This window comes from Danio rerio, chromosome 23 (assembly GCF_052040795.2).
Source record: "Danio rerio strain M-AB ecotype USA chromosome 23, GRCz13ab, whole genome shotgun sequence".
NCBI classification, from domain to species: domain Eukaryota; kingdom Metazoa; phylum Chordata; class Actinopteri; order Cypriniformes; family Danionidae; genus Danio; species Danio rerio.
The window spans coordinates 4,247,501-4,273,603 of NC_141043.1; the positions used below are offsets into that span (position 1 = coordinate 4,247,501).

At 38.3% G+C, this 26,103-nt stretch overlaps 4 protein-coding genes across 9 annotated transcripts in view; all 4 read left to right on the forward strand.

The window, feature by feature from the left end:
* Nucleotides 1-26,103, forward strand: part of raf1a (Raf-1 proto-oncogene, serine/threonine kinase a) — a 778,989-nt gene that overhangs the window by 205,466 nt on the left and 547,420 nt on the right. The gene's annotated exons all lie outside the window — the stretch shown is intronic.
* Nucleotides 3,063-10,199, forward strand: arl6ip5b (ARF like GTPase 6 interacting protein 5b). Its single transcript, NM_001002517.2, is given in 3 exon segments — nt 3,063-3,261; nt 4,504-4,721; nt 9,420-10,199. Coding segments are annotated over 3 exon segments (573 nt in total). The 5' UTR covers nt 3,063-3,082; the 3' UTR covers nt 9,596-10,199.
* Nucleotides 10,963-22,344, forward strand: srsf6a (serine and arginine rich splicing factor 6a). 5 transcript variants are annotated; one of them, XM_087305476.1, is made up of 6 exons: nt 10,963-11,116; nt 14,445-14,683; nt 18,318-18,433; nt 19,958-20,160; nt 21,273-21,350; nt 21,438-22,344. In XM_087305476.1, the coding sequence occupies exons 1-6, from the start codon at nt 11,010-11,012 to the stop codon at nt 21,901-21,903; spliced, it is 1,209 nt and encodes a 402-aa protein (XP_087161602.1). In that variant the 5' UTR covers nt 10,963-11,009; the 3' UTR covers nt 21,904-22,344.
* Nucleotides 24,383-26,103, forward strand: part of si:ch211-10d23.5 — a 28,804-nt gene continuing 27,083 nt past the window's right edge. The window contains 2 exon segments of the mRNA NM_001386474.1: nt 24,383-24,901; nt 25,042-25,067. Coding sequence (NP_001373403.1) covers nt 25,061-25,067 — 7 coding nt within the window. The 5' untranslated portion in view covers nt 24,383-24,901; nt 25,042-25,060.

Below are 26,103 nucleotides of genomic sequence, written 5' to 3' on the forward strand. Positions count from 1 at the left end.
CAAACTCCACACAGAAAAGCCAACTGACCCAGCCGAGGCTTGAACCGGCCACCTTCTTGCTGTGAGGCGACAGCACTACCTACTGCGCCGCTGCGTTCCCCAGTAATTTTATATAAAGAATTATAATGTTGTGTATATGTATTTATTATATTTTAATTTCGTCAGGTCTCCTTTGGATAGTTGAGAATTAGCAAGTCTTTAAAACACTTAAACAAATGCATTTGGTTGTAATTGTCATGACGTCATATAAATAAATCAATAAAATAAAAAATTTAAAGACAAAAACTGTGTAGTTATTTAGGAAAATGCTAAGTAGGAACACCTGAAAACTGAATTACATACTGGATGTCTTTATGGATTGATAATGGCCTAAATTAGTGTATCTGTATTGCAGAAAACTTTAAATAGAGTAATGCATTAGATCTTAAAACAAAACAATTAAGACTGACGTCACCTCTCTCATTGTAGTATATCCTGACTTTACCGGTTTACCCGCATTAAGCCAACATTAAGCAGCAAATGTTATGTTACTAACGTTACTGTTAAAGCCAGTCTATGACAAAAAACTCATTCATGTGTAATCTATATAATGTCCTGCAGTGGGCGCTCTGTGGCTCCTAAAAACGAGCCTTCTTTGAAGCTGTAGGATAGTTTTTCTTTCTGTAAATATGACGTGAGACTTGCTGATTTTTATTTATTTAATTTTTTTTTTTTTTGTAGGGGGGTTAATATTTCGGGGAAAAATCTTGCTAACAATAATCGTCAATCAATTTATCCTGTAATCGTAATCAATGGATCATGATATCCTTTCAGCGCGAAGAGAAGTAGCGCATGCCACGTGATAACTAAAAATGGTAAATTTAGAGTAATAATGAATTGGTGATGGATATTTACCTTAACAGTCATACTGAGAAACTATTAGCTAACTGAAAAAATTGTAAATTATATATATATATATATATATATATATATATATATATATATATATATATATATATATATATATATATATATATAATTATTATTATTATTATTATTGACTTCAATAACAAACATACAAAATCCGATCTTACACAAAAAAAGACAATAATAGTAACAATGATAATAATGTAACAGATCAGGTAAAATAATATTATAAACACATATAAAAAAGTAAAAAAAGAGAAACCAAAGAGAGAGAAAAAGACAAATTAAATAGAGATACATAAATAACACACAGGAAAGAAGGACTTGTGTATCCATGATATTTCCATAATAAGTATTATAATAATCCAAGAATGTATCACTTTTCCTGTTTTTAACCAGTTTATGAGATTTAATAAAAACATTAATTTCAATTAAAACATGTGAAAAGAAGGCTGCAAATTCAACATTTTTTGTTTGTGAATAAAAAAATTTCCATACAAAATAAAGAAGTTATTAATGTAGTTTTCTGATATATTGATTTTACCTTTATAGTAACAAATAACATCTTGTAGTTGAAAGGGGCTGGAAAAAGCAATGTAATTATAAAGATATAAGCAATTACAAAAGTTATTTGTGTTTTCACAGTGAAAAAAAAACATGTGAATCAGCGTTTCGTCTTCAGTTTTATTAAATGAGCATGGACTATTAATCTCCAAATACTTTGCCAAAGGATATATTTTATGAAGAACTTTGAGATTAACCTCTTTTGTTTTATTGGGAGTGCAGTTCTTGAGGTAATAATCAAGCTTTTTTCCAGTCTATTAGGTCAATTAAGAATGGCCAGTAAAATTTGCCCTTAAGAACATTATACTTTTTATTTTGGAAAATTTAGAGAATATATTTATTATTAGCATACTTTTTTTAATCAAATACACTAAATTAAATGGAAGACCTCCAATTTTTGTTTAAAAAAAAAAAAATATATATATATATATATATATATATATATATATATATATATATATATATATATATATATATATATATATATATATAATTTGGAATAAAATAACATATAGATTTAGGGCCATTTAAGCATCTTTTATTCTAATTTATTTAAAAAGTGTTTACTATGTCCTCAAAGTCTTACACTTCAAGTCCACCATCTTTTAGAACAGTTTTTTTTTAAGTTTATGGGATTTATTATTTCAAATAAAGTTTAGAAATATTTTGGTAACTTCTTTAGCTGTAGGGATACTAACAGAAAGGGAAGGGTAAACCAAACAAGATAAACCTTCTGCTTTTGGTCAAAAGAACCCTCCCATAAAGGGTAAAAATACCCTGCTGAAAAAAATGCTTAAACCAGCTGATAGGTTTTAGCTGGTCAACCAGACTGGTTTTAGAGAGGTTTTGGCCATTCCAAGCTGGTTTCCAGCCATTTCCAGCTTGGTCTTAGCTAGTCAGGCTGGGAGATGACTAGCTTAAACCAGCCTAGCCAGGCTAGGAGCCCAGCTAAAACCAGCTATGTCAAACTTAAACCAGGCTGGTCAAGCTGGTTTTAGCTGGTCATTTTCCAGCCTGACCATCTAAGACCAGGCTGGAAATGGCTGGAAACCAGCCTGAAAATGGCCAAAACCCCTCTAAAACCAGCCAACCAGCTTAGGCTGGTTTAGGCATTTTTTTACCAGGGTATGAGAAAAGTTAAGCTGTTGCCTAGCAGCTAAATATTTTGTTGTATAAATACTCAAATACTTTACAGTCTCTTTTACTACAATACCATTTAATGAGAAGTCTCTGGTTTCATGAGTCATCATAAATTCACATTTGGACGAATTTAATTTCAATCCAGAAGCATATGAAAATTCTTCAATTATACTTACAACCTTGGACTTTTATCTTTTAAAAATACGGCAGGGTCATTGGCCAACTGGGAGATTTTAATTAATTGATTAATTAATTTTTAAATCTCACACCGCGCTAAATAGAAAACCTTTTAAAAGTGAACTGGAAATAAAACACAACTAGTATTATTCTGCTTAATCGTCCTCGACCAATCACGAGCTTGTTTGCATCCATTAACCCCGCCCCTTTCTGCTCTGCATGGATTCCGCTCTGTCATAAGTAACGTTGCGCTGTTTTGTTTTGGCACCAGAGCTGTCAGTGATCCGGAGGCATCATGGCAGGGATGGAGCTCGCACCGATGAGACCATGGGACGATTTTTACCCTGGTGTCGACCGATTCTCCAAACCAGATGTGTCGGATTTAAGCAAATGGAATAACAGAGTGATCAGCAATCTGCTTTATTTTCAGACCAATTACTTTGCTGCCGCCATCGTCGTGTTTCTGATTGTCGGGTTAGTAAAGTTCTTGCTACGTTTACATAATGATGTAGATTTGGTCCGTAAACAAGTGATGCGTTTATTGTTAAACATCCCTCGGTCCTTTTTGCGTAAATGTCGCACCCAGCTTAACTGCATTATTTAAGATGAGAGGCTTTTGTAGTTAATGATTTTAAACATATATATATTTGCTTGTTATCAACAAGACATGCGAAATATGTCTTGTCCCTTTGCGGAATGTGTTTTAAGGTGGACCCACCCTGCCCTGCCTGGACGTTTATAATCCTGTCAGCCTCACAGGCCTTTTGTTTTCCACAGTGTGGAATCAGTGAGTCACATTTAACTCAACAGACCGTTTTACTTCAGGCCAAACTGGACCAGTGTTAAGCATAAAGCAGTAACTGGTCCACGAAAATGCGTTGTTGCTTTTACTTAAAGGCCGAAGACTTTCGCTTCTGAAACACTTCCTGCCATCTTTGCACAGTTAAAATAAAGAGCATCTGTTATGCAAAAAAAAATGACCTTTATAAAGTGTGTAAACATCGTTGTGTGACAACAGTGTGTGAACACATCCTGTCTCTAATGGTAAATTTGAATTAATTAAATTTTTTATAATCACACTTGATAAAAGAACACTTTAATTGACATTCTGGAGGGATAAAGTCCCACCAAATGTTAATGATCTCTCCTTCATTAACATAGACAGCCCTTAGTGAGAAGCAGCCGTCCACTATTAGGTTTTCACAATGTACTTGCTTTGAAATTAAAGCGACAGTCACTAAAATGGTACAATTTTTCAAAGCCTAAAAGGGGCAGTTTGATAGAGTTGTGTGGGGTATTTTGAGGTAAAACTTCAAATACATAACATATTATATTTTACATCTTGTAAAAAGGGGCATAACAGGTCTCCTTTAAAGCTGATGTGTGCCTGCTCCAAATGTTGCAGAAATACAGTTGAAGTCAGAATTATTAGCCCCCCTTTAATTTTTTTCTTCTCTTTTTTTTTTATAAATATTTCCCAAATGATGTTTAACAGAGCAAGAAAATGTCCACAATATGTGTCATAATATTTTTTCTTCTTATTTGTTTTACTTCAGCTAGAGTAAACGCAGTTTTTAATTTTTTAATCACCATTTTAAGGTCAAAATCATTAGCCCCTTGAATGTTTTGTGTGACAACAATAGTGATCAAATCATGTTATTCGTTCATTGATATCCATTTAATTGACAGTGTGTTTTCTTTTTAAATGCTCTGCAGTTTTCTGAACCCGGTGGGCATGTTTCTGGGTGGCGCGGTGGTGGCTCTGGTCTTCATGGGCTCGGTGTGGGCCGGAGAGAATAAAACGATCATCAAGAACTTTAAGAAGAAAAACCCCAGCCTGTTTGTGGTGGCTGTGATGGGAATCAGCTACTTCCTGTTGTCTCTGTGTGGAGGAGTGATGGTGTTTCTCTTTGGTATCACCTTCCCCATGCTCTGTGAGTACTCGTCTTATTACTGGCTCATCTCTGTCCATGTTTGCTGGCAGTTTTCTTGACCTTTAACCCAAACAAAGACCCTACTTTGATCATAAGTGCTATGTTTTAAAACGCAAATCATAAATGCACAAATCTAATTTGTACATTCAAAACGCAAATCATTAATGCACAAATACATTCTGTTGTTTCAAAATGGGCGAGGCAGTGGCGCAGTAGGTAGTGCTGTCGCCTCACAGCAAGAAGGTCACTGGGTTGCTGGTTCGAGCCTCGGCTCAGTTGGCGTTTCTGTGTGGAGTTTGCATGTTTTCCCTGCATTCGCGTGGGCTTCTGCCGAGGTGCTCTGGTTTCCCCCACAGTCCAAAGACTTGCGGTACAGGCGAATTGGGTTTAAAAAGGATTAAAAAGGGACTAAGCCGACAAGAAAATGAATGAATGAATGAATGTTTCAAAAATCATAAATTCACAAATTCAATTCGTAAATTAAAAACGCAAATCGAAAATGCACAAATACAATTCGTAATATCAAAATGTAAATCGAAAATGCACAAATATAATTCGTAAATTCAATATGCAGATCATAAATACACAAATACAATTAGTTATTTCAAAATGCAAATCAAAAATGCATGAATCCAATTAGTAATTTCAAAATGTAAATCGAAAATGCACAAATATAATTCGTAAATTCAATATGCAGATCATAAATGCACAAATACAATTCAGTATTTCAAAACGCAAATCGAAAATGCACAAATACGATTCGCAATTTCAAAATGTAAATCGAAAATGCACAAATACAATTCGTAAATTCAAAGTGCAGATCATAAATGCACAAATACAATTCAGTATTTCAAAACGCAAAGAATAAATGCACAAATACAATTTGTAATTTCAAAACGCAAATTGAAAATGCACAAATGTAATTCGTAATTTCAAAATGTAAATCGAAAATGCACAAATACAATTCATTATTTCAAACCGCAAGTCAAAAATGCACGAATCCAATTCGTAAATTAAGCACAAATCATAAATGCACAAATACAATTCGTAAAAATGACATCCCACTTCATTTAGGGAAGTTTATGCTTTTTACTTGCGTATTTACGAATTGTTTTATTTTTGTAAATGATCTAACTCCATGTGTAATAAAAACATAAAAGAATAAAAAAAATTACTATTTTCTAGGCCAATTTTGCTAGAAGCTATACTCTCATTCTGGCTGCACCACTCATTAGGAGTATCAAGCGCACACATTTACACACACACACACACACAGAGTTCTTGTGAAATGTAGGCAAAGATCTAGTAGTTTGTTTTGTATGTTGCTATGGCAGCACAAACCATCATTACCTCATTATGGTATTTTCAGTTTTAGTAGCTGCTGACAGTAGCGGTTAAGTTTCTTGGCAGCATCACTGAACTAAAAATGTAATGGGATGTACTGCATCTTATTATGGGTGTCATTTTGAGCAGCTTCCAGCATAGCACAATCATATAATATAGGTAATGGCAACGCAGTGGCGCAGTAGGTAGTGCTGTCGCCTCACGGCAAGAAGGTCGCTGGTTCCAGCCTTGGCTGAGTCAGTTGGCATGTCTGTGTGGAGTTTGCATGTTCTTCCTGCATTCGTGTGGGTTTCCTCCAGGTGCTCCGGTTTCCCCCACAAGTCCAAAGACATGCGGTACAGGTGAATTGGGTAAGCTAAATTGCCTGTAGTGAATGTGTGTGTGAATGTGAATGAGTGTGTATGGATTTTTTCCAGAGATGGGTTGCAGCTGGAAGGGCATCCGCTGCGTAAAACATATGCTGCATAAGTTGGCGGTAGGGTTGGGTCGATAGACGATGACACCGTCTATCACCGATGGCCAATAGACAACACGATGCTTAGCCAGCATCGTCGATCCTCCGCCCTGCCCCCGTCGCAAATCCACTTGCAAAAAATACACACTCAGGCCCCGTTTACACTAATACGTTTTAGTGTTAAAAAGGCATTTTAGAACGAAAGTGACCCACATCCACACCGTGTTTTACCTAGCATTTCTGAACAGCCCTAAGTCCACTGAAAACGCACATCACGTGAACACACACACAGACACACACTGTCGTGCGCTTCTTTGAGCTCCAGAGAGCAGTGCACGTCGGACAGTTTATCAAGTTTGTACCGCTGTATCGCGTCTCATTATAATTGTTAAACATGATATTCAGACTTCCCAAGTCTCCCGGAAGTTCCGGGACTCTCTATGCATTTGCGGGACTCATATAGGGTATATGCCGAAGCATGCCAATAGGACTTTTAATTTGCCAGTAACCTGGGTTAATCGTTTCCGGCGAACTGTATGTCATTGCAAAACCGGTGCGTTTAAGGTCTGTTTTCTTTAAAAATCAGCGATCTCCACAGGCTGAGTGATATCTGATATAAAGTGGGACTCAGATTGTAGAAGAAGCACTGCATTAAAGGGTCACGAAACACCAAAACACATTTTTTGAGCTGTTGACAGTCGTATATGTGTCCCACACTGCTAAAAACACTATTAGGACACCTATATTTCACTAAAAAGTGTAAATTGGTTGTTTTTGCGTTATTTCAAGCAAATTCGTACTTCCTGTTTGAAACGAATTTTTGAAGCTGCGTCACGGTCATGACATAATAGCCTGTATTCCAGCGTGCAGACTGGGCGTCTGTGCCAGAGTGAGTCTTATTACGTCTTACAGTGTGTTGCATTAATGCATGAGTAAGGCTTGGTTCAAACCAATCAGCGCGCTCTACTGTGCAACTTCATTAATATTCATTACTGTCACCATGTTTACACTACAGAGACGCCACGTTGTGTTGGCAAAACAAGCGTGAAGTGTTGCTTTTATAGTTTGCTGCCGTTAAATTTCGTTTTCATTTTCTCTCTGTGAGAGCTCAGTCACGTGTGGATTAACAGTGTACGCGACGCTCGACAACAATAACTTACGTGTCTAAGGAGGAACATTGTTTACCTGAGAGCTGTTCTCATCTGCAAACGCTGAGATCCGGATTCGCTTGTAGTCTCCTCTTAATAAAGACGCGGCTCTAGTTGCTGGTGATTGTCCTGTCTCTACAGATTTGGTAAGTGAGCGACCAGTGCTCTTTGTTTATTCAGTTTGTTCGTATCTAACAAACTATTGCACCGAGTGTAAACACGTTAGCACCACAACCAAACTTTAACCTCGTGTAGGGTTTTTACCGCATTTAGTGACCGGAATAACACGCGCGGCTTTCTGACGCTACCTGTCGTGTGCATCTAAGTTTCTGGGAAATGCTGAGGGTTTTTTTTCTCTCATTCGCCGTGCGGTATCAAACATTGCATGAAAAATACACGCTTAGAGCAGCTCCTCGAATCAAATATCTCGTTTGTCGCGAGGGGCATGAATGAATTCCCTGAATGAAAGAGCCAAACTGCAGTTAAAGTCCACCATTTAATAATTTGGCAAATAATTCGACTACAGATGTCCATGTAGGTTAAACACCATCACATTCTCCTGTATGTGTGTGTGTGTGTGTGTATTTTGACTCTGAAACTCGCGCGTGCCCAAATAGACACTCCCACACCATCCCACTTTTCTTCCTCCGACACTCCCCCCTAAACAGAGCTGGACACGCCCACTTTTCTGACTTTTTCCAAAGTAGAGGTGTGAAAACACCCTGCTGAAACGAGGGGGTTTCATGGCCCTTTAAATTACATTTTCCCCGCCATGTCTTTATAATATGAGCATTTATTTTACCCCAGTATATTCAATGGAACTTCTGCGCTAGTCTGCCGATTCTGACGGGTGCGTGCCAGCAAACGGCTTTTTGTCTTGTTATACGCTTGAGCAACTAAATGGATGCCAAAGTCTGTTTAACTGATTGTATTTGAATTGCATTACAACATCGATGCTTTAAAAGGAACCATATAAAATGGAAAAAAATCACGATAACAGGTCGACGGAAGTAGGCTTGGGCGGTATCCAAATTTTGATACCGTCAAACCGCCTCCATATTTTACCCCGGTATCCGGTATTACCGGCATAATAAAAAAATGATGACGTAAGGCTCAGACAGCGTCACCAAACTGTTGGCTTGAGCCTAAACCATTCAGAAACTGAATACCTTCTATGCGACCTTAGGCTCGCGGTCAGAAAGAGAGAGAGAGAGAGCGCGAGCGAGCGCCAAGCGACACACAGCATATCTCTCTCTCTCTCTGTCTTATACAAACACACCATAATAGCACAGTATAACATAATACCGTAATACCGCCCAAGCCTAGCCGGAAGTGTATCAGCATGGGAAACACATTAGCTCGGCATATAACCTATTGCCCGCATGCGTTTTTTCCGGAAAATTATCACACGTATCTCCCTCACGCGCCTCGGCTCTTTAGACACGTCGCGCGCACTCTGTCAACCCCCCCCCACTTTACATAATGACAATACCATCGCCCATCGCTGTGTTTCGTAAACAACCAACCCTACTTGGTGGTTCTGTCCGCTGTGGTGATAAAGGAATAAATAAAGGGACTACACTGAAGGAAAATGAATGATTCACCTGAAATTTCTATTTTAAAAATAGTTTCTATCTGACTCCACGTTGCAGATCCTGCGATGTGAATATTGTGAATTGCTATGTTGATGCTGTAACAGTAGGTGACACAGCCCTACGCTCTAATTTGTAATATTTGGTCTTGCGTCCGCAGTGATCCTGATCCACGCTTCCCTGAGACTGCGCAGCGTGAAGAACAAGCTGGAGAACAAAATCGAGGGCATTGGCCTGAAGAAGACGCCCATGGGGGTCATCCTGGACCTGCTGGACCAACAAGAGGAGAAAATAAACAAAATCCAAGATTTCCTGGAGAGTAAGATTAAAGATTGAGCGTCGAGCACATCAGTGTCAAACACATCCCACCACTGTTTGCTCTTTGTTTTATTTTGACAACCAAATGCCAAGCTGGGAACATCTTTTAAATACCAAAGTATGACAATGTCCCGAAAGCGTGTTACACGATAAGATGTCGAATCACTAAAATAGGATTGGATCATTTGTTTCGGAGCATCAATCAGTCTGTTATCTTATCCTGACGTGCTACACTCATGGATCTTGTGTTTGCAGTTTCCTTTGTGTATGTTTTCTTTTATACAGAAGTAAATATGCATCAATGTGTATAGATATGCTTGATGTATGTCTATAGACAGAGTCACTGAAGGCACTTTGAAATATTTATCGTCATAAAAACGATAACTTATTTTTCCCCAACGGCAAAAGGTATTGTTATTCTCCAATCGCACATTTATACTAGCTAAGTGTTGGAAAATGCTGGGATATGAGCTGGTGTGATTTGCAGAGAAGTGCTAAATTGCATGTTTTTATTTTTTTTGGCTAGCAGAACCGCTGCAGTGAAACAAACCTTCACTTTCTTGTGATTATTAATGCACAATTATCGTTTGCTTGCTGGTTTGAAGAGAACTAATAAATGTGGACAAAATATTTACATTCACGGTCTTTACTTTTGAATGAATGAAGAGTTGAACTGATGTACAGCTTAAGTCTGGGACTGATACACCTATTATCATACCTGCCAACACTCGCTTTTTTCGGGAGTCTCCTGTATTTCAGACCAATTTCCCCCAACCATCCCGTTTTGTTATTTATCCCGGAAAACTCCGGTTATTCCCTCAGTCCAAAAGACTTGCAATACAGGTAAATTAGGTAGGCTGAATTTTCCATAGTTGTGTGTGAATGAGTGTGTATGGATGTTTGCCAGACATGTGTTGTGGCTGAAAAGACATCCTCTGCGTAAAAACGTGCTGGATAAGTTGGCGGTTCATTCCGCTGTGGCGATCCCAGATTAATAAAGGGACCAAGCCGAAAAGAAAATGAATGAATGTACTTCCATTACTTTCTTTTAAAATGTGTAATGTGTTAATCGACAAAAGAAAGTGTTTTAATTTTTGTTATGTTTATGGCCATCATTCAGGCACTGCGTAAATATGAAGATTATAAATATTACCAAGGTTAATTTAACCTGTTAATCTCGTAATTTTAAAATACTTTAATCTGTCACTCAAATTAGTAAACTAACGTTACGGTACACAATAAACGCTCGTTTATTAATTCGTCTGTCAGTAGTTTGCGCAAGAAATTTTGAAATGAAGGACTCTTGTTTTAAAATGTGTGTCCTCGATGTAAGAGAGTTTCCGGTTCAACGCAGAACAAAAAGCCTGTTGTGGCTGTTTTCATCCGCTGTAGGTAATCGGCGGTTCGGCTGCTGAGTGCGAATTTAATCAACATGCCTCGGGTTTATATCGGCAGGCTGAGTTATCATGTCCGCGAGAAGGACATCCAGCGGTTCTTCAGCGGCTACGGGAAGCTGCTGGAGGTGGACCTGAAGAACGGGTGAGTTCATTCGGCGACAGACCCCAGACACGCGTGCAGCGAGAGCTCGGCACCTTTAAAACAAATGACTGGCTTTTTTTTTTAAATATGTACTTATTAACTATGTGGTTATATAGTAAAATGTTCAGCTGGAATGCTTAAATGGAGAGCTAAAGTTGGCAAGTGCTGCAAAAGTGCTGGACCCGGAGTCGCCACGTTTGCATCGCTGAAGCGCCTCTTCTTGTCGGCCTACAAACACCAACAGCTCCGGGGAGAAAATGAGCGCCAGTGGGCGGAGTCTGGAGGCCTGCAACTTTAATAAAACCGCGTTTACAAATTCTCTCATTAATTCTTTGCGTGGAGTTTAGATAATTATTAAAAATTATAAAGTAAAATTCCCCCTTTTGACAAACGAAAGTCACATGCGAGGCCTCGTATGTTTGCATTCCTGTAGCGTTAGCGTTTAGTATTCTCAATGCCATGCAAACTTGTATATTTATTACCTTTACATCTAAGAGATTTGAAGGCGTGAGACTAATTTTAAGCAAAGTCCAACTACTAGATTTGGAGTTTGGAGATGCTAGCTATGCAACGTGCTAACATGCTAGCAAGAAGCTAAAACGTGATAGACAACGTAACCGATAACCAGCAAATATTAACAACAGCCTTGCGAGTTTCTGTCTGAAGGACAGCATGAGCTTAAACATACAGCTTGTAGGCGACATGAGCAACCGAAATATTGCTTTACCGTTAAATATATATTTATAAAGATACAATTTGGCATAAGAGTGGGTCTAAATTAACCTAAAGTTGTGACTTACAGAATAACAGAACAAGTCTAGTTGCTGATATTTAGATTTTATGCAGTAGCCTTACATTAATCGAGTTTTAAATGAAGAAATAGCCTAAATAATCGAGTTTTCCTCCTTTTATGTAAACGCATCAAATCAATTTAATTTGTAAATCTTAGGGATTGATGAGATATTGTCCTTTGCAATATAATAATGGTAATAAAAGCAATATCCTGCTATCAGTATAAGTGACATGCGATTAATTGTGCGCATTTGTCTATAAAGCAGGCTCTGGAATCATCTGTGGACCTCCATCAAGCGTTCAGCTGGAGCAGCGTTCACTACACACATCTGTACTTCACTTCCAAGCTATGCAATATTTTGCTTGCAGTTAGTCAAATCTTAATCACTCTGTGATATTGACAGCTGTTTGTACAGCTTCTCTGTGATCTACAGCCTTTTGTAGTAAATGCTTTTAAGTTAAACATTAGCAACGTGCAAATATCACAATGACATTTGTACCAGGAACTCACTTCATTTAAAGGGCCATGAAACCCCTTCATTTCAGCAGGGTGTTTTCACACCTCTACTTTGGAAAAAGCCAGAAAAGTGGGCGTGTCCAGCTCTGTTTAGGGGGGAGTGTTGGAGGAACAAAAGAGGGAAGGTGTGGGAGTGTCTATTTGGGCACGCTGAATTTCAGAGTCAAAACACACAACCACAGCAGACAAAGTGACTGTGTTTACATGGACATCTGTAGTCGAATTATTTGCCAAATTATTAAATAGTGGACTTTAACTGCAGTTTGGCTCTTTCATTCAGGGAATTCATTCATGTCCCTCCCGACAAACGAGATATTTGATTCGAGGAGCTGCTCTAAGCGTGTATTTTTCATGCAATGTTTGATACCGCACGGCGAATGAAAGAAAAAAAAAACTCTGCATTTCCCGGAAACTTAGATGCACTCGGCAGGTAGCGTCAGAAAGCCGCGTGTGTTATTCCGGTCACAAAATCCAACACGAGGTTATAGTTTGGTTGTAACTGTTAGTGCTAACTTGTTTACACTGGTGCAATAGTTTGTTTGATACAAATAAAATACGAACTGAATAAGCAAAGAGCACTGGTTGCTCACTTACCAAATCTGTAGAGACAGGACAATCACCAGCAACTAGAGCCGCGTCTTTATTAAGAGGAGACTAAAGCGAATCCGGATCTCAGCGTTTGCAGATGAGAACAGCTCTCAGGTAAACAATGTTCCTCCTTAGACACGCAAGTTTTTGTTGTCGAGCGTCGCGTACACTGTTAATCCACACGTGACTCCAGCTGCGCTCTCACAGAGAGAAAATGAAAACAAAACTTAACTGCAGAAAACTATAAAAGCAACACTTCACGCTTGTTTTGCCAACACAATGTGGTGTCTTTGCCGTCTACACTTTGACAGTAATGAATATTAATGAAGTTGCACAATAGAGCGCGCTGATTGGTTTGAACCAAGCCTTACTCATGCATTGATGCAACACACTGTAAGACGTAATAAGACACACTCTGGCACAGACGTCCAGTCTGCACGCTGGAATACAAGCTATTATGTCATGACCGTGACGCAGCTTCAAAAATTCGTTTCAAGCCGGAAGTACGAATTTGCTTGAAATAACGCAAAAACAACCAATTTACACTTTTTAGTGAAATATAGGTGTCTTAATAGTGTTTTTAGATGTGTGGGACACATATACGACTGTCAACAGCTCAAAAAATGTGTTTTTGTGTTTTGAATTTAAGTCCTTTTTAGAAATGCCTCAGAGTAAAATAGGGCTGCATGATTCTGGCTCAAATAAGAATTAGATTTATTTTTTAAAAGTCTCATGAAATTAAATGAAAGTTGTATAGATGTTAGTATCTGTGTTAGTTTTTTTAGGATCTCTCTTAGCTAGTGTCATTTACAAATAAAAGATATAAAATCGGTATATACATGTAAAGCCTGTAGTTTGCTCACTTACGCCTGAATGGATCAACAGCTTTATTAGAGATGCACCTATACCTTTTTTTGGAATCGATACCAAAATTCTGAGTGTCGACCGATACAGATCCAATCCCGATACTGTGCTGTTTTTTTAACAATACGGTTTCTTTAGTTCTGGTGATAAACTCAAATAATATATCTTAGTAAAATAACAGACCTATAGACCTAGGGTCCGTTCTTCGTACGTGGATTACTCAGTTAGCTGTATTTGGATATTGACGATTTGACACGATCCAGGATCGTTTCGTTCTTCAAAGCTGATCCGAGAGTTGTTGTCATAGCAACAGTTCTGCTAGGTCAAACCTGATCGGGAGCAGGCTCAATTTATATAAACAGGATTAGATCGGCTCAGTTCAAGCAAAGATAATACAGAAAGTATGTTCCCAATTCTGATATTTTCTTACAGTAGTAGTTATATAGTTATATCCTCCCTGTTGTTACAACTATTAGTGCAACTGCATCAAGTATAAAACCCTTCACAGCTCTCGGCTGTATAGTCTGTTAGCTTTGCCTTTGAGCCTCATGGATGCTGTTTTTCCAGGTATGGCTTTGTGGAGTTTGAAGACACCCGTGACGCGGACGATGCAGTGTATGAGCTGAACGGTAAAGAGCTGTGTGGCGAGAGGGTGATGGTGGAGCACGCCCGGGGTCCACGCAGAGACCGTGACAGCTATGGAGGAGGAGGAGGAGGCGGCGGTGGTGGAGGAGGAGGAGGAGGTTATTATGGTGGTGGAGGAGGCGGAGGAGGAGGAGGAGGAGGCGGCGGTGGTGGAGGACGCAGTAAGTGTTCAGTCATGTAGTACTGTCTTAGCAGAAAACACTTTACTTGATCAATTTAGCAAGTTTTCTTTATTTTGTCATTCAAAACATCACAGGAGATGTAATGTGAAATAAAATTACCTTGCACTCAGCAAGAAAATATCTAGTACTATAAATGCATAAAAAATACATCTTAGCAGCAGAAAAATGATCTTTCAGAAATATCAAAATACACAATGTAAGCCGATTAAAAACACTTTATTTAATCCTACACATCAGAAATGTGTACAAGTAGTTTAACTTAATTCTAACTGCAGTTTTATTCTATCATTATATCAGTTATTCTGTTACTTGTTTCCTTCTGTCCTGCTTGTGGAGTGCTGCTGACCTGCAGAGTTTACCTCCAACACACTCTCGATCTGAACGCTGATTATCTTCAGATTAGGAGCTGAACTCTGTGGGACAGCAGCCCTTCAGGAGCACGACTGGACACCTCTATTCTCAGAGGATATCTGGAAAATAAGCATGGAACACAACATATTACCCAGTTTTAAATTCTTCCAGGTTTATTGCTGCTTACAAGTGACTTCAGTGTCATTAATTTAAACCTAAACATTTTTTAATTTGACATTTGTACTGTCATGAAGGCAACATCTACTTGTGCTGCTGAGAATGCAAAGATTTGTGTCATTTTTTTTTATTTTGGGAGGTAAAGAAACCCAAACCACAGCTTTCTGGATTCATTCTGTAATGCTAATGAAGTGTCGTATGTGAATTTAAGCCTTAAGGCCTGTCCCATCTATTTTTACCCTTGTTTATTTATTATCAAAGATTGTAGTTGATTTTTTTTTTTGTATTTGAATTACTAGCTATTTAAAACATTTTGTTCATAAGATTTGTATGCATGTGCAGTTATTATTGTTTACATTTAATTATTGAATACATTTTTAAGTAAAAAAGTTTCCTTTTCACCATATACTATTTCTTTATAGAGATTGGGAGCTTGCATCACGGCACGTTGCATTGTGTGTAGCTATGTTGCTATATTTAGGACACCTGAGAAATAAATTGCAGATATGTATTAATACTTTTCGAATCTAGATTGGATTATAAAAATATTATATAATTATAAAATCCATCAAAAATGGCTAAAACAACATACTGTAGCTACAGTTGAAACCAGAAGTTTACGTACACTGTATTAAAAGGCACATAACCATTTAAAAAAAAAAAAAGTCAGATGTTAATGTGACTAAACTTTTTCTCTTTGGTGTCAAGGTTTTGGAAGTTTCTGATTGGCTAATTGTCAACATTTGAGTTAATTGGAGGCACAACTGTAGAATAGTATTTAAGGAAAACCTCAAACACACTGCTTCCTTGTGTGACAACATGGGAAAATCATCAAGCCAGAATCAACAACAAAGCCAGATTACAATTTGCTAAATCACACTGGGATAAAGACTCATTTTTGGAGACATGTCATGTGGTCTGATGGAACCAAGATTGAACTGTTTGGCCATAATGACCAGTGTTACATTTGGAGGACAAAGTGGAAAGCTTACAAACCTAGGAACACCATCCCAACTGTGAAGTATGGGGGCGGCAGCATCATGTTGTGGGGCTGTTTTGTTGCAGGAGGGACTGGTCCACTTCACAGCATAGATGGCATCATGAAGGCAGAACATTATGTAGAAATACTGACGCAACATCTCAAGACATCAGACAGGAAATTAAAACTTGGCCAAAAATGGGTCTTCTAAACAGACCATGACCCTAAGCATGCTGCCAAATTAGTTAAAATGTGCTTTAAAGACAACAGAGTGAATGTTTTGGAGTGGCCATCACAAAGCCCTGATCTCAATCCTATAGAAAAAAAAAAATCTTGTGCGGGCAAGACAGCCTACAAATCTGACTCAGTTACACCAATTCTGTCAGGAGGAATGGGCCAAAATTCCTGCAAACTATTGTAGTTTGTGAGAAGCTTGTGGAAGGATACCCAAAACACTTGACCAAAGTTATCCAGTTTAAAAGCAAAGCTAAAAGTATAACAAGGAAATGCATGTGAACTTATGACTTTCAAGAAAATAATAAATTATGTAAAAAAAAAAATTCTCATTATGTTGCCATTTAGCAAATGTAAATTATTTAGGTAATCCTAATGGACTTAAAATAGTAAAAGTTTAGTATGATTTACCCTCAGACTTTTTTTTTGAATGGTTATGTTCCTTTTGTTTAGTGTATGTAAAATCCTGGTTTCAACTGTACATCTCTTACAGTTAAAAGATGATTTATTATGGCATCACCCTGACTAATGTTAAATGCTTAAAACATTAAAACAAGCTTCTTTGAAATGTGTATAGTGGACAGTGCTCATCTGTAAAATTCAAATTTATGCGGTCTCAATCGTACAATCAAGTTATAAACAACTTTTTCACATTAGTTTTCCTGCCATGTTTAAGTAGCATGTGCTTGGATGTTAATCTAGTTATCAATAATCAAGAATTTTGCTCATTTCAACAATCTTAAAGGGATAATTCACCCAAAAATGCAATTTGTCATCATTTACTCGCCCTTTACTTGTTTCAAACCATTGAGTTTTTTCTGATATTTTGAAGATTGCTGGTAAACTGCATTAACTTCCATAGTATTTGTTTTTTTTCTATGGAAGTTAGGGGTTTTAGGTTTTCAGCTTTCCTCAAAATATCTGTTTTTGTCCTCATCAGAAGAAATTCGAAGTCTGGAATAAACTGAGGAAGAGTAAATGCAGTGGAAACCTTCATTTTTGGAGGGAACTAGCCCTTTAAGTCAAATAGCATAACCATAACCTGTATATAAACGATTACTACTCGCTCTGTACTGTAGCTCCAGTGTTCTTCAGTCCACCAGTGCACTGCGCTGTGACAGCAGCTTCCCATTCTCTATTCCCTATTCTGAGTTCTAGCCCAGTGGAAAGTAAGCATCAACGTCCATGTCTAAGTTATGAACTACTTCAGATTTGATTTTCACAATAACAAAGTCCTTGATTGTTTCAATTTGAAAGAGTCCAGTGGGGGCTGAGGCTGAGTCCAAGTGTCGTTGTGGCTAAGATGACTACCTGACCGGTTTGGCCTTGGCCTCTTCACCTTACAATGTGTGTGTGACCTTTGCCCCTTGATGCTTTGGCTGACCTAACCGGAAGCCAAGATGACCACAGCCTTTTGCCAATAGACCAGGGGTGATGGTGAGGAATGCCACTAGTTATTGCTATGTTGTCCATATGGAAAAGCCTCTAGCCAAGATGTAATAGAAATGTCTGAAATGGAGACATTGGGGTTTGCACTAGCAATTTCTGTGTGGGCAAGTCAGGATGTTCATGCCAAGGTTTTGATTAAATATTTAAATGTATCAGATTAATTTTGCCCTAAAAGACCTGAGATTTGATCGTCTGGTCAGCCTTTATTGTGTGTCTTATCAGATTCTCTTTTATCCAAATAGTAATGCCTTTCTGGGAGGCAGCAAAGTGCTCTTGAGTCTCAACAGGTTGGCAATAAGCAACAGAGGGCAAATATGACCTGTATTTCCTAATAGACTCATTATTAATTCAGTGGCGTCCATCTTTCTTTGGTTTGTCTCTTATAAAAGGTTGTCTTATGTTCCCTCCCCTTGTGTACTGAAGGTGGTTACAGCAGCAGGAGTCGCACCGGTAGGGACAAGTACGGTCCTCCTGTTCGCACTGAGTATCGGCTCATTGTGGAGAATCTGTCTAGTCGCTGCAGCTGGCAAGACCTAAAGGTAATTGTGGTAAAATGGCACACAACAACCCTGTCAGCTCTGCATCCCAGCATGTTTTCCATTTCACACAGTAGCCCTAATGTTTAATGCAGAAGCTGATTGGTCTGATTTTAAGACACTTTTTATTACTTCAGTGGTCTCAAGAGATGAATCGAACCAAAACTAACTGTTTAGTGTAAAAATCATTTGAGATATCAGTTCTGGGATCTTCAAAATGCATACATTTTCTCTTCACAGCAGTTCAGAATAGATTCAAGAGAAAATGTATGCATTTTGAAAATCCCAGAATCGATATCCGTACAGCCATACTCTGCCTCAGGTTCTTGACAAATACCTCTTAATCCTAAAACAATCATTGACAAAATTGGTGAGTTTCAAGCGCATTCTTAGTGAGCATGTTTAAAAACTAGCCCTGAGCATCGTCTGCTCTTTAAGAACAGACCCAGGGCGCCGTCTGATTTTTTAAAAACCAGCCAAGAGCGCAGTCTGCTGTTTAAAAACTGGCCCAGAGCACCATCTGCTGTTTAAGAACCGGCCCAGAGCACATGTGCTGTTTAAAAACTAGCCCAGAGCACCATGTGCTGTTTAAAAACTAGCCCAGAGCACCATCTGCTGTTTAAAAACTGAACCAGAGCGCCGTCTGCAGTTTAAAAACTAGCCCAGAGCACCATCTGCTGTTTAAAAACTGAACCCGAGCGCCGTCTGCAGTTTAAATACTAGCCCAGAGCACCATCTGCTGTTTAAAAACCAAACCAGAGCACCATCTGCTGTTTAAAAACCGAACCAGAGCGCCGCCTGCTGTTTAAGAGAACCAGCCCAGAGCGCCGCCTGCTGTTTAGGAGAACCAGCCCGGAGCGCCGCCTGCTGTTTAGTAGAACCAGCCCGGAGCGCCGCCTGCTGTTTAGGAGAACCAGCCCAGAGCGCCGCCTGCTGTTTAGGAGAACCAGCCCAGAGCGCCGCCTGCTGTTTAGTAGAACCAGCCCAGAGCGCCGCCTGCAGTTTAAGAACGGTCCCAGAGCGCCATCTGCAGTTTAAAAACCAGCCCAGAGCGCCGCCTGCTGTTTAAAAACCAGCCCAGAGCGCCGCCTGCTGTTTAAAAACCAGCCCAGAGCGCCGCCTGCTGTTTAAAAACCAGCCCAGAGCGCCGCCTGCTGTTTAAAAACCAGCCCAGAGCGCCGCCTGCTGTTTAAAAACCAGCCCAGAGCGCCGCCTGCCGTTCAAGAACGGTCCCAGAGCGGTCCTAGTCTAGAATGCCATAATCTGCTGTTAAACTTGCCTAGAGTGCCACCTGCTGTTAAAAAACGTTTAGAATAGATTTAAGCATACCCATACAGTTTTTTAAAAATATCAGGATTAATTACTCAAAATATTTTTTGCCATTTAACAATGTGTAAATTCAATGTTTATGTGGCTTGGTTTTGATTGCTGAAAGTCTTTTATCAGCTAAAACAATGCTGAAGTTTGATGTGGTATTTGAATGATTAGCTGTTGTGCATGAAGCTGAAGTTTGGGTTCTCTTTGCAGGATTTTATGCGACAGGCAGGTGAGGTGACCTATGCGGATGCCCATAAGGAGCGTGCAAATGAGGGCGTCATTGAGTTTCGCTCTTACTCTGATATGCGGAGAGCTCTGGAGAAACTGGATGGCACTGACATTAATGGCAGGAAGATTCGTCTGGTTGAAGATAAGCCACGAAGACGACGCTCCTACTCTGGCAGTCGCTCCCGGTGAGACTTTGCAATTTTTGCTTCTGGTAAATCTCGGGGATCAGTTTCCGCAATTGACAGCAAGAACACACATAGAAGGCTTGTCCAATTAACACGCAGCATATGAATGTGTTCAAAAGAATTAAAAACACCAAAATGGGATGTATTTATACCGCATTTTGAAAGTGAAAGCACCTCATATTCACCGATTATAAAGTTCAGTATTTATTACACGACGTTCTCTTCTTTACATTTACATTATAAACACATTTAGCTCTGTGCATATCGACTTCAGTTCCGATAATAACCGATAATCATTGTATTTATTTATTTATTCTGTTTAATTGATTTATTTATTTTAGCCCCTTAACTGAAAGACGTGATTTTATTTGTGTGTGCGTAGTGTAAACAGTGGGCGGTTTAAATGTAAAAAAAAAAAAAAAAGAAGGTAAAATTAAACACAAACTTTTTGTCTTTCAAACATTTATTTTTTCTATTTTAATATCTCGCTGTTAGCTAGTCTTTCAACAAATAACAATGTAAGAATGATAATTATAACGATGATAATAACGGGGAGGGAAACCCCTGTGTTTGAATAATATTTTGCTCAAACTGAGTCTTGAGTTAAAGTAACCATTTATGGGATAATACCTGTTATATATTATACTGTCATTCCTCCTAAAAATACAGAGATTTGATTTTTTTTTTGGCCCATATCGCCCAGCCTTAGCCTGTAGTGTTTTTTTTTTTTTCACTTAAATTTGGGGTGTTTCTCCAAATCCAGACCTCCATGGGTTAATCAATATGATTTCCATTTAAAATTTTTTTTCTGTTGTTTTTGTTGTTTTTTGTCAGCACATTCAACTATGTAAAGAACATTTTCTTTGATTTCAGATGTAGGATGTTATTTTAGTGTTCCCTTTATTGTTTTGAGCAGTGTATTTAGTCATTTCAGTTACCTATTGTGTCCTTTTACTGATGTTTTAGATGATGTTTTTAGAAAAGTAACTTTAAAAACAATTGTAATTAGCAATTAATTAGTTTTTGCCAATTAACTTGCCCAACAAGAAGTAAAACAAAACTATTAAAACTAAACAAAAAAACGATTTATTTGCACTTTTTTTTTTCACCAGGTCTCGTAGCCGTCGTCGTTCACGCAGCAGGAGTCGCCGTAGCAGCCGTTCCCGTAGCAATTCAAGATCTCGCTCAAGGTAATTGTTGAAAGATAATTAAAACTGATCGAATCTTATTGTCTTCAGGAGCTTGTCTTTCATGGTCTTTCTTTTGGTCTTTTGCAGGTCCCGCTCTCGCCGTCACCGTTCCCGCTCCAGGTCAGGCCGCAGGTCTCGTTCCAAGTCAGGACACAAGTCTCGCTCCAAATCTCCATCCAGCAAGTCTCGCTCTCGCAACCGCAAATCTCATTCCCGCTCTCGCTCCCGCACGCACAAATCACGCAGTCGGTCAACTAGTCGCAAGTCTCGCTCCCGCTCCGATGATCGCAAGTCCCGCTCCAAGAGCACTTCTAAGGTGAAGTCAGACCGCGGCCGCTCCAAGGAGAAGTCAGTCAGTAAGAAATCCAGGAGCAGGTCTGCTTCGCCTATGGAGAATGGAGATGGGGAGCGTCCCAAATCTGCTTCCCGCTCTCCATCACCTCAGGCTGAACAGAGCAAGTACAAGTCTCCAGACAGGCACTCACGCTCCCGCTCGAAGTCTGCCTCGCGCTCTAAATCCCGCTCCCGTTCCAGATCTGCGTCCCAAGACTAGTGTAGAGAAGTTACTTTTTTTCCCCCCATTATTTTATCCTCCCCACCACCTAATTAGATGTACATTTGTCCAGGATAGTTTTCTAATGGCTATGGTGTCCAGATCCAGGCATTTCGTTTTTGCTTTTTAATTCTGTGTCTTCTATAGAGAGAATCATAGCTTCGATATTTTATACACACACACACAGACACACACACAGACACCAATGGCATGGAAAGATCATCTGATTAAATGTAGTGCGCTGCATGTCAATCTTTTTTAAACTGTGATCCTCTGTGCTGTGTGGGCTGGATTAAAGGCCTCTTGGTATTGAAACGACTGACCACTGCGTCTTGTGGCTTCTACAGTGCTGTCTGTCATCTAAAGAAACAAGGCTTCCTTTTCTTCATGTAATTAGCCAATTGAAAACTCTGTTTTTGTTTTATTAAATTTCACAACCTATTTCTCTGTTGTTGCTTGGTTTTTTTCAAATCTGCATGTTTTCTGTTTGTAATCAACTCAAACATGAAGACAGGGTGGTAGAGTAGGGGAGAGTAGCTCCCCTTTTTAAAATGACAGCTAGTCGTGTTGTGTTTGATCACAGCTCTGCCAATGAGAGTGGTTGAGCTCAAGTGCATCATTGAAAAGCAAATGAAAAGTTTCTTGAAGGGGGCGGGGCATGTCAGATGCTAAAGATTATTTGATTGGTGAAACTGAGGTGAGGAAAAGTGAAAAAAAAAATTTGATCCATTTTTTCTCATAAAGAAAATCTGGGTATATAGAGATCAGTATATGAAATGGCAGTACCGTGATAACGGTCGGAGAACATTATATTTAACTGTTTGAGTGACTCACAGCTCACCTGCAGCATTTGCCTGTACTTTAGGTTGTTCATCCATTAATCATTTTAACCTGAAGCTCTTTAATTTTGGGCAGAATTGCATAAGAAATGTAACTTCTTATTTTTTCCAATTCCTGTGATTTTTTTTTTTTATTCAGTTGAAGTCAGAATTATTAGCCCCCCTGTTTATTTTTTATATTTCCCCAATTTATGTTTAAAAGAGATTTTTATAATAGTTTTAATAACTCATCTCTAATAACTGATTTGTTTTATCTTTGCCATGATGACAGTAAATAATATTTGACTAGATATTTTTCAAGACACTTCTATACAGCTTAAAGTGACATTTAAATGCTTAACTAGGTTAACTAGGCAGGTTAGGGTAATTAGGCAAATTTTTGTATAACGATGGTTTGTTCTGTAGACTATTGAAAAAAAATATAGCCTGAAGGGGCAAAAATTTTTTTACCCTAAATGGCTTTTCAAAAATGAAATACTGCTTTTATCCTAGCCAAAATTAAAGACTTTCTCCAGAAGAAAAATATTATCGGACACACTGAAGATTTCCTTGCTCTGTTAAACAGCATTTGGGAAATATTTAAAAAATAATAAAAAGGGGGGCAAATAATTCTGAATTCAACTGTATGTGTGTGTGTGTATATATATATATATATAAATATATATATATATATATATATATATATATATATATATATATATATATATATATATATATATATATATATATATATAAGCCCTTAAACATTAACACCTGCCAACCAGCCAAATGCGGGTAGGTTTTAGCTGAGGCTAGTTAGACAGCCACCCCCACTAGCCACTTTGGCTGGTTAAAAATAATTTTTAAATTGCCAGTGCTGGCTCATCACTAATCAATTGAATTTTAGTTAATGTATAGTTTTATGTATAAAACGTATGTTTAGTTTTAATATACAGCTATAATTTGTTTTGACCCATTATGTAAATATTGTGGTGAGGAAATCATTAGTTTGGTGTAGCCAGAGGATAAAATTAGTAAATCTTTAGTGTTGAGCCCTGAAAAGTCATGTGAAATACAACTAATTGCAATGATCATACACAACCCTCAAATAAAAGTTAAATGAATGAGGAGGCATCTGGATTTTAAATTTAAGCATGCCAAAGTCTGTTTAATTTATGTAAATTATTTTTCCCAACAATAAAAATGTGGCTAGTGAAAATGGCGAATGACTTGTAATGCTGGAAAACTAATAGCCGTAGTAGCACACACACACACACATTTTTTAAATGCTAAATTCAAATACAATGGCATTCATTCATCCCTTTATTAATCCGGGGCAGGCCACAGCGGAATGAACCGCCAACTTATCTAGCATTTATTTTACACAGCGGATGCCCTTCCAGCTGCAACCCATCTTTGGGAAATATCCATTCACACTCACACTACGGACATTTTAGCCCACCCAATTCATCTGTACCGCATGTCTTTGGACTTGTGGGGGAAACCGGAGCACCCGGAGGAAACCCACACCAACACGAGGAGAACATGCAAACTCCACACAGAAATGCCAACTGACCCAGCCGAGGCTCGAACCAGCGACCTTCTTGCTGTGAGGCGAACATGCTACCCAAGGCTCAACAGAAAATAATATATGAAAAATACAAAAATCATCCAAACTAAAGTAAAATTAAGAGTGAAAATAAAAAAATAAATAAGAAATCAATATAAAACAGATACCGGAAGTTACATGAGACAAATAAATCAAACATTTTTTGTTTTCATTTTAGCCAGGCCATGCGAAAAGAATAAAATATTTGGCTAATACAATTATAACATTTATCAAATCGTGCAAAGCAGAACAATCTTCAGTAATTCCATATAGTACATCTTGTAATGTGAAGTCAAACCTTCAGCATCCAGTTAGAATTTTCCTGCCTAGGTTGCAGGATGGAAAGTTGCGCGTCTTTTAGGATGCGACAGTCACGTGATTCCTCGTCATACATTTGCGCAGGGCTCAATGCTAGCAAGAAGAGGCTGTAGACACATTTCTTCTGATTTAAAAAAGCTTTTTAAACTGCTGTTTATCGATGCTCTGGAAGGTGTGATACACAGAGAGTCTGTACCGGGAGAGTCGACAGACGGGCTGACTGATATACATACAAAGTGTCTGCGTACTGGAGGTCAGTACATGTAAACATCCTTTACATTAAAGTGCCGTAGCTTTTGCTCCTGCAGTGTTGTCCATTCTTACATATAATTATTAGAGAACTTTGTGTTTGATTCTTGTCATTAATTCTGTCATTGGTGTATTTTTTTCAAGGTTTTGCAGGTAAACAGTCATGACTGGTGAGTATTAAATACAATACACTTCTGCATGATAGTTTAACACGATAGGTGTTTTGCATCATTATCCACACATATTTTAATATTGTCTAACTTTGTGTTTGGATGCAGTCGATGAGTTATTAATAATCGACATATAACTTGTTTATAACAGTTTTCTTATTGGTTTGAAAATTAATTAAGATTTATATTATTATTATTATTATTATTATTATTATTATTACTACCATTATTGCTATATTAAACCTTTATTTTACCAGGACACATTGAGATTAAAAATCTATTTTACAAGAGTGTCCTGGCCAAGATTAGGCAGTATACATGTCACATGGGTCTAACAGACGGCAAGCAAAAAACAATTAACAGTTAACATGAATAACACATTGACAAACAAACTGTTCAAAACGTCCACAAGCCTGTGTTTCAATTTCTAATTCATTTATACTTTTTTAAGCATTTTGTGAAATCAATTTAAACTACAACTTTGTTTGTAGATAATTCCATGCTAAAGGTGCTGCGTATTTAAAGGGGCATGAAACCCCCCTCTATCAGCAGGGTGTTTTCACACCTCTACTTTGGAAAAAGTCAGGAAAGTGGGCGTGTCCAGCTCTTTTTAGGGGGGAGTGTCGGAGGAGGGAAAAAGGCGTGGTCTGTAAAAATTTACATAAAAATGGAAGTGTCGGTTTGGGCAGGATGAAATAGAACATCACACGATTAAAATGTGTTGCAAACACTGTTACCTGCAAACTCCATCCCTCAAGCTTTACAGTGAACAGCTCGGACCCATAAGGATTCAATTTGTTACATGAATTTTGAATAGCAATGCACATGAAATATCATGAACGACTGGTCATGAAAGTTTGGTACTACACCCAAACAAAATCTGACTGTAAGAAAGAGACCAAAACTTAAAAAGATACTTCATCCAATGACTGAACTTTTATTTATTTGTACCATTTTTGGGCGAACTATCCCAATAAATGCATGCTCCAAAGTATTCAACAATTTAAGTTAAAATGTAATATTGTGTTTATTAAAA

Bases quoted from the DNA above. Each gene is read 5' to 3' on its own strand.
- srsf6a (XM_087305476.1), top strand. From the start codon at position 11,010: ATGCCTCGGGTTTATATCGGCAGGCTGAGTTATCATGTCCGCGAGAAG. The intron at 11,117-14,444 runs GTGAGTTCATTC...CTGTTTTTCCAG, and splicing joins GAGGTGGACCTGAAGAACGG to GTATGGCTTTGTGGAGTTTG. The intron at 21,351-21,437 runs GTAATTGTTGAA...GGTCTTTTGCAG, and splicing joins AATTCAAGATCTCGCTCAAG to GTCCCGCTCTCGCCGTCACC.